The sequence below is a fragment of the Carlito syrichta genome, unplaced genomic scaffold (genome assembly GCF_000164805.1).
Source record: "Carlito syrichta isolate Samal-C Ts95f unplaced genomic scaffold, Tarsius_syrichta-2.0.1 Scaffold312570, whole genome shotgun sequence".
Classification (NCBI taxonomy): domain Eukaryota; kingdom Metazoa; phylum Chordata; class Mammalia; order Primates; family Tarsiidae; genus Carlito; species Carlito syrichta.
Window position 1 is genome coordinate 532734 of NW_007256666.1, and position 14496 is coordinate 547229.

General features: G+C 41.3%; 1 protein-coding gene across 1 annotated transcript in view; it reads left to right on the forward strand.

Moving 5' to 3' along the window:
• Positions 1-14496, forward strand: part of TTBK2 (tau tubulin kinase 2) — a 187299-nt gene that overhangs the window by 38099 nt on the left and 134704 nt on the right. Inside the window, exon 2 of the mRNA XM_008069951.2 lies at positions 10022-10157. Within this exon, the coding sequence (XP_008068142.1) occupies positions 10089-10157 (69 nt within the window). The 5' untranslated portion in view covers positions 10022-10088. The remainder of the gene's footprint in view (positions 1-10021; positions 10158-14496) is intronic.

The following is a 14496-nucleotide window of genomic DNA, read 5'->3' on the forward strand; positions in this document are numbered from 1 at the left end:
CACACCCTAAGGGGCACCCTTTTTGCTGCAATCTCACCTCCATTATGCCTATGTATAATTTTTGCTGTCAAATGCCATCATCCATTTGCGCATCTATTATCTCAATTAAAGAGGGAACATTCTCAAGTCTATGCACGCAATCCTTCAAAGTTAGGGAAGGTCTGTCAACAGGATCCATGGGGCTTTGCCTCCGTCATGGCCGCATTTTACTGGGGCCTTGCTCCCAGCCGGCATTTTTCCTGTTTTCAGGTTCCTTTTACCTTACTTTTATGAGTGATTGTGGCTCCTGACAGGCTCCCAAAGGTGTTTGGGTCTTGGAGTGTTTCCTGGGATGGGGGCTTTGAGGTCCCTGTTAAGCCAGCCGCAGGGCAGCGACCAGGGCTTGGGTTTGAAGGGCCACTTTCTGTTTTAGCCTCTGGGCCCGCACGGCCTCGGCTTTTTCCTTTCGGGTAGTATAAACTTTAAAGGCCATATTTACCAGGTCTTGGAGTGGAGTCTGGGGGCCCTATTCTGCCTTTTAAAGCTTGCGCCGTATGTCCGGAGTGGATTGGGTGATAAAGTGGGTAGCTAAGACTGTGGACCCCGGCAGTGAGGAAGTGTCCAAACGAGTGTGAAGGGTAAAAGTTTTTGTTAAATGATTAAGGAAAGAGGCTGGGTCTTTATTAGATTTCTGGGTGAGGTTTATCTGCTGGGTTGAAGTTAGAAACAGAGGAGGGAGGTGGTGGCGTAAGCAGGATGGGGGAAGGAGGGGAATCTCTGCCCACTTTTTTGAACGCTCGTAGAAGTTATAGAGGTCCCGTATAATGTCGGGGTTTAGGGAACCATAGGGGCCACTTATTTTGGTTGTCTAAGCAATAGGTGGGACAGTCTTGGGTACTGAAGCAGATTAGATGCTTGGGTTTAATGTCGGGAGTGAGAGAGAGAGTGGAGAGGTTGTTTAAGAGGCATTTGAGGGGAGAGTCGGCCGGCAGGGATGACGAGTTTCCCATTTTAACAGCTGGGGCTGAGCAGGGCATCCCTTGGACAGCCGGCTGTTAGGATATTAGGAGGTTGCAATAAAGCCTATCATCATAGGACGTTATTACAACCTGCGATTCTCCTGGAGAATCAAGGAGGTTGAGGGCAACCTGGGACCAGGATTTTTTGACGAAGAGGATGCCCAAAACCAGACGGCGGAAGGGAGCAGACTCAAAATACCTGACGGCCAAAGGAGGGGAAAACCAGTCGGGGTTTGTTGTGGCCTTAAAGACCTAGGCGGGAGAGGGGAAAACCAGTAGGGGTCCACTGTGGCCTTAAAGACCTAGGCGGGGTGTGGTCCCCCCTCACCTGGGCCCGAAAGGGCTGCCAGATGATCAACAGTCAGTTCCCTCTGGTTATCCCGGGCAAGGTTTTAGATTTTCCTGTTAGGGGCAGTTACCAATCCAAGGGCCGGTGATGGATGCAGTGCTGGCGTTCAAGAAAGTAGGCGAAGGCCTTAAGGGGTGAGTCCTGCTGGCGCCGGAACGGGGTCTCGCCTGAGGGTGAGAGGAATCCGATCCGAGTCATGGCACCAATGAAAGATAGTGGTGTACAGTGAGACTCAGCACCTGTTAAGGCCAAGAGATTTAATGGGTCGAACGCGGTGGCTACAGGACCTGAGGGTCAGGCTGTAGTGCCGAGGCAAGGGCGCGGCGGCTTTTATAGAGGCTTGGGGCGACCTGTCTGTCGTCTTTAGGTTGGCTGGCAGAGCTTTATGTAGGTTGGTGGATTTTTCATGGGCACGGGAAAGGGTGCGGAGGGAGAACAAAGGAAGGCACTGTTTCAATCGCCATTTTAGTTTGCCGGGTCACTGTTTCCAGGAAAGGGAGGGGATGTATGTAGCTTTACTTGTGGCTTGGCGGTAACCCTTCATATAACATTATGTATTATAAATGTTATAGTACCACTTCAAGTAAAATGCAGAAACCTAACCACCATCATAAAAGTCCTTTTACTATTCCATCTTTTTTGTTGTAGTAATCTTATGAGTTATATCTATATATGCTGAAGTCCCCTTCAGTATTTTAATTTTTGCTTGTTTCGGGGGGCCAGCCCCTGAAGAGAGATTTAGGAGGTCCCTTGCAAGGGGTGATGGCATTGGCGATTATTTTGGAGGGATAGATATTAAAAGAAAGAAAGATGGAGGGATAGATATAAAGAGAAAGAAAAAGAAAGAAAGTGGACATCTGTTCAACGGATTGAGCAGAAGCCGTTTATTGGGGGTTTACAGCGTTTATTTATCCCAAATTTTACACAGGCAGTCTTACAAATCTTCCATGTGAACACAAGCCAGGTGCAGGAGGGGCGCCCCCCCCACCCAACAGGTGTTTCCTCAGGCATGAGGAAGAACAATCTCAATTAAATCACAAAACTTTTACATGAACACAAAGCCAAGTGAATGAGGGGCATCCCTCACCCACCAGGTGTTTCCTGGAGTAAGAGGAAGGGCAATCCCAATTAAATCACAAGACATTTACATGAACATAGAACCAGGTGGATGAGGGGGGCGTCCCACCCACCAGGTGTTTTCCCAAGCATGAGGAATGAGGATCCCAAAACTATCTCACTGTTCCTCATGCTTGGTTAATATTTCTCAAAAGCAATACAATAATTCTAATATAATATTCTAATAATCAATAACTTTTAAAACCTATGCATACGCAACACCTAATAACCAACTTAAATCCCAATTCTTCTCTATTTTATGCTAATTCTACCTACACTGTAGAAACTCTTAACTATAGCCCAAACCAATTCCTAAGGAATGTGGCTCAGTCAAAAGATCACGCTGGGCCATTTCTGGGAACAATTGATTACAATCTCTTAACAAAATGGCTGTTCCAAAATCCTATAAATCTATTTTAACTTTTATAAAAGTTTCTAATTCCTAATCCTGATCATCAGCAATAAAACTTCTAAAGAATAAAACCCAAGTATAAGCTGTAAATTGTATTAAAGCCAAAACTGCAAATGTAGAAGATGGAAACAATGTAATTTCTAAAGTTAGTTGTATTCTTATTAAACCTCAAGATATCATGTTTGGTCATGCTTGAACTGACATAATTCACTGATGTAGCATAGCCTATTCTACAATACTTTCTATGAATAAAATAAATTCAATTTCTATAATAAGTAGAAAAAACCCTGTACTAACTGTAGCTAAAACCCGGTTTAAAAGAAAGCAGCCCAGTCCAAAGTACGCACTGGGCCCTTAGGAATGTGGCCCAGCCCAAGGTTCATGTTGGGCCTTTTAGGAATGTGGCCCAGCCCAAAGTTTGTGCTGGGCCGTTTCTGGTAGCGCTAGATATTTATCTATATTATTAAGGTTGAAACAGCACTTTGTATGTATATACTAATTCTACAAATATACTATTAAATCTTTTTTTTTTTTTGAGTTGGAGTCTCACTCTGTCGCCCAGACTGGAGTGTAGTGGCCGCTCCCGGTCACCACAGCCTCGACCTGCTGGGCTCCGGCAATCCTTCCGCTCAGCCTTCCAAGTAGCTGGAACTACAGGCACGCGCTATCATGCCTGGCTAATTTTTTGATTTATTGTAGAGATGAGGTCTTGCCTGCCTAGGCGGGTCTCGAACCCGTGGGCTTAGGCAATCCACTCACCTCAGCCTCCCAAAGGCGCGGGATTACAGGCCGAGCCACCGAGCCCGGCTTACTATTAAATCTTAAAAGAAGCTTGTACGGTATTAAAGGCTCCCAAATGTGACCTGAGTTTGAATTATGTTAAGTTTAAAGCCGAAACCGCAGTCTTTGAGAAATGGGAACAATGGACTCCTAAAGTAAGCCATGCCTGTCATATTCTCAGGACTTCATGCTTAGATCATCAATGTCCCTGCTAGTGGATCATGCCAAACAGCAAACAAGGGAAGAGGGAATGGGCGTCAGCTCCTGAACTTGTTCTAGCGGTCTCAGGGTCCGCAGCCTGCCTGGATCCCTAACGCTCAGGCGGGCCTCCACAGCCGGCTCCCAACACTTTTAACTTTGGTCAGGCATATTTTAAAGAACTCAAGAGGAGATTATTCTGTTATATTTACTTAGATTTCTATTGTTTTTCTTTCATTTCTGTTATTCCAAATTTCCCTCTGTTATAATTTTCCCTTTTTTTTTTTTGAGTGGAGTCTCACTCACCCAGGCTGGAGTGCAGAGGCACACTGATGGCCACCGCAGCCTCAACCTGCTGGGCTCAGGTGATCCTACGCCTCAGCCTTCCAAGTAACTGGAACTGCAGGCATGTGTCACTACGCCTGGTGCGTTTAAAAAAATTTATTGTAGAGATGAGTTCTCACCAAGTTGTCTGGGCTGGTCTTGAACCTGTGAGCTCAGGCAATCCTCTCACCTCAGCCTCCCAAAGTGCTGGGATTATAGGCATGAGCCACCATGCCTGGCCTTATAATTTCCCCTTTTTTCACAAAAACTTTCTTTGGCAATTCTTTTTTTTTTTTTTAATTTTTTTAATTTTAAAAAATTTTAAACACAGGTTTATTATTTTTAGGTATGGTGTATGTGATCCATTCATTAAGAAGCCTAATTTTTTGGGAGGGCATACATTAATAATCTCAAACCAGGCAAAGTGGGGACCAAAGGGAGGTCCAAATTTCACCTGTATGATGACCACATAGGTACCTAACCTTGAATTTTACCCCACATCTTTAAAAAAAAATGGAAAAAGGAAAAAGAAGCCTACTTTTTAGAAATCCTCCTAATTGTGAGTATATTTGGAGATTCAGTATCCTTTTGCTTTATTTCAATAAATTTTTTTTTTAAGTTTCTTGTAGGCAGTTTTTTTTATTATTATTTTTAAAAATTTTTATTATAAAGATGTGGGGTTCTTTGGCAATTCCTTAAGAGTAGGTCTGCTGATAACCCATAGTATTAATTTTTGTTCATCTGAGGATGTCCTTTTTTTTATTTTTGAAAGTAGAAAGAAGCTGGGCTCGGTGGCTCAGCCTGTAATCCCGTGCCTTTGGGAGGCTGAGGTGAGTGGATTGCCTGAGCCCGTGGGTTCGAGACCCACTTGGGCGGCGAGACCTCATCTCTACAATAAATCAAAAAATCAGCCAGGCGTGGTAGTGCATGCCTATAATTCCTTAGAATTATACTTAGAAGGCTACTTAGAAGGCTGGGGCAGAAGGATCGCCAGAGCCCAGCAGGTCGAGGCTGTGGTGGCTGGGAGCGGTCACTGCACTCCAGTCTGGGCGACAGAGTGAGACTCCAACTCAAAAAAAAAAAAAGTAGAAAGAAGTAAAGTTTATTATTCACCTTTCACAGACTGGAAAGGGGGCCAACACTCAGAGACCATTGTGGCCTCAAAGGGCCACCTAATGGGTATATTTAAAGGCTTTTGGGTAGGGGGATTTTGGTCCAGAGATTTTGAGCTCACCAGATATTAGCATCTTATACCCTCAGGTAGTGGGTGAAGGTGGTGCTTCCTAGCAAGAAAGGCTGAAGCAATGCAGGCTCCATTCGCCGTAGCTCATCTTTCACAGATTGGAAAGGGGGCTGACATTCAGGCAAGTGTGACCTGGATAGGCCACGAAATGGGTATATTTAAGGGCTTTTGAAGAGGAGAGAGAGCAGCAGTGGAAGGGGAGAATGAGAGAGGAGAGAGTAGAGTATCTCAGTGAGACCTCCAAAAATGTTAGGGACATACTCTCCCAGGGGGGCCTCCAGGCCCGCTGGGGGTGTGGGTGTCTGGGGTGCAATCCGATGCCACATGAAAGATACAAAGAATTGCACAGAAGTTAGATTAGAAAATATAGTTTATTTAAAAGTAAATTAGGGAAAGAGAAGATTCACCTCCCCGAGGTAGGGGAGGGGGCCAAAGTCAGGAAGCATGGCAACCGCTATAGCTCAAGGAGAACAGGGCCATACCAGAGTCTAGCAAAGTAATTACTGAGAACGTCTTTATCTTTGAAGAATATTTTCTCTGGATATAGAATTCTGGATTGACAGTTCTTTAATTTCAGTCTTTAAAAATTATTTTTCTATTCCTTGCTGGCCTTAGTAATTTCTGATGAGAAATCCACAGTCAGTTGAATCATTTTTACCCTATGATGTGTCATTTTTCTCTGGCTGTTTTTAAGCATTTTTTTCTTTCGGTTTAATTTTAAGCAGTTTGGTCTTGAAGTGTTTGGAGTGAAGTCAATCTGTTGTTTTACCTCTTTCACAATATTTGAGCAGTTTTAGTCATTTTTCAAAAATTTTTTCTGTCCTAAACTTTTTCCTTTCCTTTTTTATTACTCTAATGACACAAATTTAGACTTTCTGTGTCAGAATTTAGATTTATTGTCCCACTGGTATCTGGAGTCTGTGTTCATTTATAAAAATTTTCTGTTTTCAGATTGGGTACTTTCTATAAATTTATCTTCAAAGTGTACTGACTCTTTGATTTAACATTTCCATTCTTCTATTGACCTTAACCAGTGAAACTTAAAACATCTGTTATTGTATTTTTCACTTCTGAAATTTCCATTTATTTCTTTATGTCTCCTATTTCTTTACTGGGACTTTATATCTTTTTATACCTTTCTAGGGTGTTCACCTTCACTTCTTGGAGCATTTTTATAGTAGCTACTTTGTAAAATCTTTGTCTAATGAATTCTTAAACTGTGTGATCTTGGTATTTACATCTGTTTATTGTGCTTTCACATGCAAATTGAGATTATTCTGGTTCTTTGTATGTTTGGTAATTTTGGATTATATGTCTGACATTTTAAAAAAATATGTTTTGAGACTTGAGTCTTAATTAAGTTATATGGAAAAGGTTGTTTTTTGTGTTATCCACTCAGTTGAGTTCAGGTTGCAAGTTTTACTAGCCTTTCATGTGTTTTGGTTTTCATATTAGTTCAGTTTTCAAAGCCTTTGCAGTCATACATCTGTCCGGTTGTACATCAAGTGGCTTGTCAGACCTGAATCTTGAGTTGAAGCCTTAGTTCAGGTTCCAAAGTCAGTGTTGTGCTGTTTATTGTTAGATCTTTTAGTGGTGTGAAGATTGATCAGTGACTTTAGGTAGTATCAGTCTAATCTATTCATTTTAAGTTCTGTGTCAACCACCCTTTCACCTAAGAGTTTTAGCAGCTATTGGTAATCATTGCCTAGATTATTTCATTAGATGAAGCAAAATGGTGAATTTTTAATTCTGTTAGCCATCAACTATTTAGTTTACTTGAAATACAGTTAATTCAGGAAAGGTAGGATAAATGTTTGATTTATTTTCCTTTTATTTATATTCATTGCCATGAATTGGTGTCTTAGCAATCATTTATATCTAATAAGTATTTTTTGTGAACTCATGGATTTTTGTGTGTTTGATATGTTTCATTTCAATGCAATCATTATTCTTTTTTGATGCTCAAATTTTTCTACCTTAAACCAATATTAACCTCTTCCAGTTGTCTTCTGTGTCCTTTTGACTTGCTTACATTATCCTGGACAAAGCTACCTACTGTGAAGAGAATGAAGCTTATACTTCAGGGGTTTTTATTTGCATAGGCAACTGGTCATATGATTTTGTAAAATTTACAAAATTAACACTTTTAAGAAGATGGACAGGTGGGTATTTTTTTTTTTGAGTAGGAGTCTCACTCTGTCACCCAGGCTGGAGTGCAGTAGCCTGCTCATGGCCACTGCAGCCTTGGTCCGTTGGGCTCAGGCTATCCTTCCGCCTCAGCCTTCTAAGTTGCTGGAACTATAGGCCTGCAACACCACGTCCAGCTAATTTTTGTTATTTATCGTAGAGACACAATCTTACCAAGTTGCCCAGGCTGTTCTCAAACCCCTGGGCTCAGGCCATCCTCTCACCTATACCTCCCAAAGTGCGGGGATTATAGGCATGAGCTACCACATCTGGCCAGAAACAAACTGCTGATCTTACATTGGATTTGGGGAATTGTGGAGTTCAGGAATTGGTAAAGCAGGGGTATTTAGGAAATGATTGACTTTTTTAATGCAAATGTGGGTATAAAGTGTGACTGTTATTGACTGGTTGACTTTCTGAAGTGTGATCACTCATTTGAAGTAATCATTGATCACCTGGAATGGGTTTAACACTATTTCTGATGATTACTTGTTGCTATGGCCTTTTCTTAAATTTACATTTATCATTTTACATGGTTACAAAATCAAGACTAAATGACAAGATGTATTTACAGAAGTCTGGCTTTCATTTTTACCCCTTCATCCTCCTTTTTGCTCTTTGTTGAGTAAATGTTGGTAATCAACAGTCTGTAGGCCAAATTGACCAGCCACCTTTTTGTGTGTGAATAAAGTTTTGCTGGAACACAGCCACACTTTTTCATGTCGTCTGTGACTTTTGTGCTGCAATGGCAGAATTGAGTAGCTATGACAGAGAATATACTATATGGCCTACAAAGTCTTTACTAAACCTATTTACTTTTTACATTCAGAACCTTTATTTAAAAAGCTTGCTGATCTCTGCTATAGAGAATAATTTTTATCACTTTTTGACTTATGTCTCTTTTTTGTACTTTCCTTTTTATTTTATCTTATTTTTTTGAGTTGAGATCTCTATCACTGTGGAGGGCAGCGGCACTATCACAGTTCACCACAATCTCTACCTCATGGGCGTAGACGATCTTTCCATCTCAGCCTCTTAAGTAGCTGGGATTACAGGCACGTGCCACCACGCCTGGTTAATTTTTTTTTTTGGTACTGTGTAGAGAAGAGATCTTGCTAAGTTGCCTAAACTGGTCTCGCCTTCCTGGGTTCAAGCAGTCCTCCCACCTTAATCTCCCAAAGTGCTGAGATTACAATCCTGAGCCACCATGCCTGGTCTTTCTTTTCTTTTCTTTTTTTTGAGTAGGAGTATCACTCTGTCACCCAGGCTGGAGTGCAGTGGCACCCTCATGGCCACTGCAGCCTCACTGCTGGGCTCAGGTGATCCTTCTGCTTTAGCCTTCCGAATAGCTGTAACTACAGACACAAAATTTTTTGATTTATTGTGGAGACAAAGTATTGCCAAGTTGCCCAGGCTGGTCTTGAACCCCTGGGATCAGGCAATCTTCTTGCCTCCACTTCCCAAAGTGCTGAGATTACAGGCATGATTCACTGTGCCCGGCCTCCTTTCTTTTCTTAAAAATACAAGTAAATACTTAAATGTAGTCAATGTTTATCTCACTTTTGCACAAAAGATAGCATACTGTGAATCATTTACTGCATCTTCTTTTTTCTCACTGAACAAGGTATCCTGAAAATCACTTTGTATCAGTATATCTCTCATTCATGGATTAGGTTACAGTTTGCACCTCATAGTATTAGCTCTAATGGTGTTAAGCTCTAAGTTACAGCCTATTAAATTGTAAACTATTGTAAATTAGGTACCAGCAGGCCGGTGGCTCATGCCTATAGTCCCAGCACTTTGGGAGGCTGAGGTGAGAGGATTGCCTCAGTTTGCGAGTTTGAGACCAGCCTGAGCAACTTGGTGAGACCTCATCTCTACAATAAAATCAAAAAATTAGTCAGGCATGGTGGCGCGTGCCTGTAGTTCTAGCTACTTGGAAGGCTGAAGCGGAAGAATTGCTTGAGCCCAACAGGCTGAGACTGTGGTGGCCGTGAGCATGCCACTGCATTCCAGCCTGGGCTACAGTGATACTCAACTCAAAAAAAAAAAAAAAAAAATTAGGTACTGTGTCTTTTTCTTCAGCAGTGTGTTATACTCTGGTTAGTGGTCTGCCTAGGTTAAGTGCCATTGACATCATGATTTCCCTATAGTCTACCAATCTCAGTTATTATAAATAATATCTTTGTGTAACCATGTTTCCATAATATCTGTTTCACTGGGCATCTTTATTGAAAAGATATGTACTTGTAAAATATGCATTAAACATTTTTTGGAACTGAATTTGTGGTTTCCTTACCCCCTTTCCAACAAACCAACCTAATTAATATATAGTATTAGTAGTGCTTCTTGGTACTGGAGTGTTATTTGTGTTAGTTATCTCTAATTTGCTGTTACTATTTCTTTTGTTTTAGGTTAAATGGAAACCACCCTTGGGAACTGGATGCTTGTGTAGCTATTCTACCTTATCAGTGTATTGCAATGAGTGGTGGTGGAGAACAGCCAGATATCCTGAGTGTTGGAATCCTGGTGAAAGAAAGATGGAAAGTGGTGAGTGAACATCTCAAAGTGTGTGTATGTGTGTATATTTATGGGGAGTAATTTTTGGTATCCCAATAAAAATAGCATTTCATATAAGCAATATATGACTAAATCAGTTACCTTCAGTTATTTTTCTATAATTCAGTTCTTTTTATACCCTAATTCTTTTTTTTCTTTTTTTTTTTGAGTTGGAGTCTCACTCTATCGCCTAGGCTGGAGCTGGAGTGCAGTGGCACGCTCACGGCCACGGCCACTGCAGCCTCGACCTGCTGGGCTTAGGGAGTCCTTCCACCTCAGCCTTCCAAGTAGCTGGAACTATGGGCATGTACTACCATGCCCCGCTTATTTTTGATTTATTGTGGGGACGAGGCCTCACCAAGTTTCCCCGGCTGATCTTGAATTCCTGGGCTCAGGCAGTTCTCTCACCTCAGCCTCCCAAAGTGCTGGGCTTACAGGCTGAGCCACTGTGCCGGCCTATACCCTAATTCTTATTCCTCGTATAGTGCCAAATTTTCTTAACTTCCAATAGTTCATATTCAGTACAGTAAATAAAATTATATTTAGGGAAAGAACAAATGAAAAAAGATATGATGTTTGAAAGTAAAACAAACTACTCTTTGTTTTTTGTTAACTTTTTATGAAGAAAAATTGTGGTTTTATATAAAAACAGAGACTGTATTCATGACCTACCTTAAAATAGTCATCAATTTATGGCTTTTTTTTTTTGAGTTGGAGTCTTACTCTGTTGCCCAGACTGGAGTGCAGTGGCACGCTCACGGCACTGCAGACTCGATCTGCTGGGCTCAAATGATTCTTCTGCCTTAGCCTTCCAAGTAGCTGGAACTGCAGGTGTGTGCCACCATGTCTGGCTAAATTTTCTTGATTTATTGTAGAAACAAGGTCTCACCAAGTTGCCCGGGCTGGTCTCGAACTCCTGGGCTCAGGCAGTCCTCTCGCCTCAGCCTCCCAAAGTGCTAGACTATAGGCATGAGCCACCGCACCTGGCCTGTGGTTTAATCTTGTTTCATTTCTTTCATCTTTCTTCCAGAATCATTTGAAGCATTATTTAACCTAAGTATTTCTTTTGTTTGTACTTCAGTATGTATCTCTAAAAAAACAAGGATTTATTTTTTAAAACATAATTATAATACCATTGTCATACCTAAAAATGTAATAATTTCTTAATATCACTAAATGTCCTTTTAGTTTCCACATTTTCCTGATTGTAAAGTATTTTAATAGTTTGAGTCAAGATGCAGATAAAGTCTGGATATTGCAATTAGTTGTCATCACTTAAGTTTCTTTTGATTTGTAGGTTCCTCTTTATCATTCTTTTTTTTCCTTACAATTTATTTTGTCAGGAAAGTAGGTGGTTTGTCTGTAGAATTTCCAGTGGTTTGGATTTTGCTGATTGCTTTCATGTCATGTTAACATGTTTCTCTGTCTCATATAGTTTATGTAAATGGTAGTTATATCTAGAGGCTTAGTCGGATCTGAATTAGGTTTGTTTTTTTGAGATGGAGGCATTCCTTTTTATAAATGATATGGTGAGCGTTCACTAGGAGGCATATAATGTCTTCTTATTCATCTTTTTTGTGGTGTTAGCAGCTATTGATTATCATTGCCTAGGCCTATTAATTCATTAGGGACTGCAAATTGGTGATATTTTATCATTCTTTCATGTACTAGTTGATAGCTCCAGCTATCCTTACATTTCAGCCTTTCAAGTAGCTGGAACTACAGGCACATGCTACCATACCCAGCTAATTTTTTTGATTTATTGTAGAGTTGAGGTCTCGCCAAGTTGCCCAGGCTGATCTTGAACTCTTGGACTCAGGCAGTCTGCTCATCTTGGCCTCCCAAAGTGCTAGGATTACAGGCTTGAGACACCACACCCAGCCTTCAAGTTGTTTTGTTGAGACAACTTGAGTTCTTTTGCTAGGATCTTACTAGTCTTTCAGTGGCTTGCTTTCTTTTCTTTTCTTTTCTTTTTTTTTTTTTTTGCAGTTTTTATGGTTTTATTTAAACACAAAACGTGCACATGAGCTGTCTGTTCATTTTCTTCACTGTGCAGCCTGGCATTAAGATTGGTGACTCTGTTTTGTTTAGTTTTTTTTTTGAGTTGGAGTCTCACTCTGTCGCCCAGACTGGAGTGCAGTGGCTGCTCCCGGCCACCGCAGCCTCGACCTGCTGGGCTCTGGCGATCCTTCCGCCTCAGCCTTCCAAGTAGCTGGAATTACAGGCATGCGCTACCACGCCCAGCTGATTTTTTTGATTTGTTGTAGAGATGAGGTCTCGCTGCCCAGGCGGGTCTCGAACCCGCGGGCTCAGGCAATCCACTCACTTCAGCCTCACAAAGGTGCGGGATTACAGGCTGAGCCACTGAGCCCGGCGAGGATTGGTGACTCTGATGGCCAACTGGGCTGCTCTTTCTACAATGGCTTTGCGGTTCTTGGAGGAAATGTTGTGAGCAATCTCTGCACAATAAGATTTGTTGTACAGCAGCAGCACTTCTAGCTCCTTGACATTATGGACCAGGAACTTCCAGAAGCCACGAGGCAGCATGTGCTTTGTTTTCTTGTTGCTCCTGTAACCAATGTTGGGCATCAAGATCTGGCCCTTGAATCTTCTACGCACCTGTTGTCAATACATCTGGGCTTCCGCCAGTGACGCTTAATTTTGACATATTGGTCTGACTGGTGCTGGACGAACTTCTTGGTCCTCTTTTTGATGATCTTGGGTTTCACCAGGGATCTGAGGGCAGCTATGATGCCGAGTAGGAGATGGCAGCCACCTCGGTAGGCAGCCCCAAGGAAGAGCAACTGTCTTTCTTTAGATCTAGATCTGCCATCACTCTAAGACTGCTTATTTCTTAGAGGAACTTTTTTGTTTTGGATATATTTAAATTTTTTTTTATTGCCACCTACCTAGTCTTTTGTCATCCAAGGTTTTGTTCCATTAGTTGGTTCTCAAAGCTATTTTAGTGGTTTCCTTAATTTATCAACAGATGGAAAAAGAAGCTCTTCCTTTAGAAATACAAATTTTATTTTTATGATACAGTATATTTTACTGGTTAGGCAAATCAGTAGACTTTGCAAATTTACTTGACTAAATATAAGAAAAGAATCATGTCATCATCATGGACTGGTGCAGAGAGATTCTAACAGTTGTTAATCTGTTCCATAAATCAGACATGAGTGTTGCTTTGGTGAGAGCATTGTACTAACTACTATGATAAGGATGGGCTGTTCTTCAGTGCACGTATCAAAAGGTGACAAATGAAGCTCTCCCTGGCATGGTTCCCATGTCCATGTCCTGATAATTAGAGCTCATAAATTTGTGGAATTTGTCTCCAAAATTTGAAAAGCATGGTGACATTTTTTTTTTTTGCTTTATTTTATTATAGAGATGTAGGGTACGAGTAAGAATTAAATACATAAATACATAAAAGTAATCTGCGTGCTGGTGAAGTTTGGGCCTCCAACCGGTCCTCACTTCCCCTGGTTTAGGACCAGGTATCCCTTTACGTTGCCACATCCCTTCCACCCCCCACAGTGGCATTTTTATAAGAAATCACATGCTTATTGTTAAGGATGGTGTTTTAGTTACTTATTATTTTGTAGCAAACTGCATAAAAACTTAGAGACAAAGTAATCATTTTATTTTGCTCACAGTTTTCTGGATTAGGAATTTGGGAAGAGTTTGGGTGATTTGTCTCTTAGCCATGTTACACTAACAGGTTTGGTTGGGTCTACTTGAAAATGGCTTCTTCACTCATTTGTCTGGTACATTGGGGTTCTTTAGCTTTCTACTCCCAACCCCAACCTGACAGCTCATTTTCTAGGATGTTTCCACATAACTATGGCTTCTCAGGGTGGTCACACTTCGTATATAGTAGCTGGCTTTCAAGAGACAGGGAATGGAAGCTACATGATCATCTTTACATTGAAGAGGAGCAAGGATGAATGATAATACTGTGACTATCTTTGGAAAATACAGTCTCCACTAGCCTTACCTCTTTTCTTTCTGTAATCTGTGTGCCTCAAAACTGTCTCTTTGCCTCATAAACATATGTCTTAGGTCTTTGCCAAGCTGATAAAAAGTGAATGCTCTATTAATGTTCAAATGGCATTACAGGAATAAACTAAGGAGTAAAAACATTTACTTCTGTGAGGTTAAACTTGAAGCTACTCTCACCAGTCCATAATTAGAAGGATATCTCTTTGATGTTGTGAATCATAAGTACCAATCAGGGTCTACTGAAGAGCAATTGTTTTTTTTTTTGAGTAGCAGTTTCACTTTGTCCCCGAGGCTGGAGTATAGTCGCAAACTCATGGCCACCGCAGCC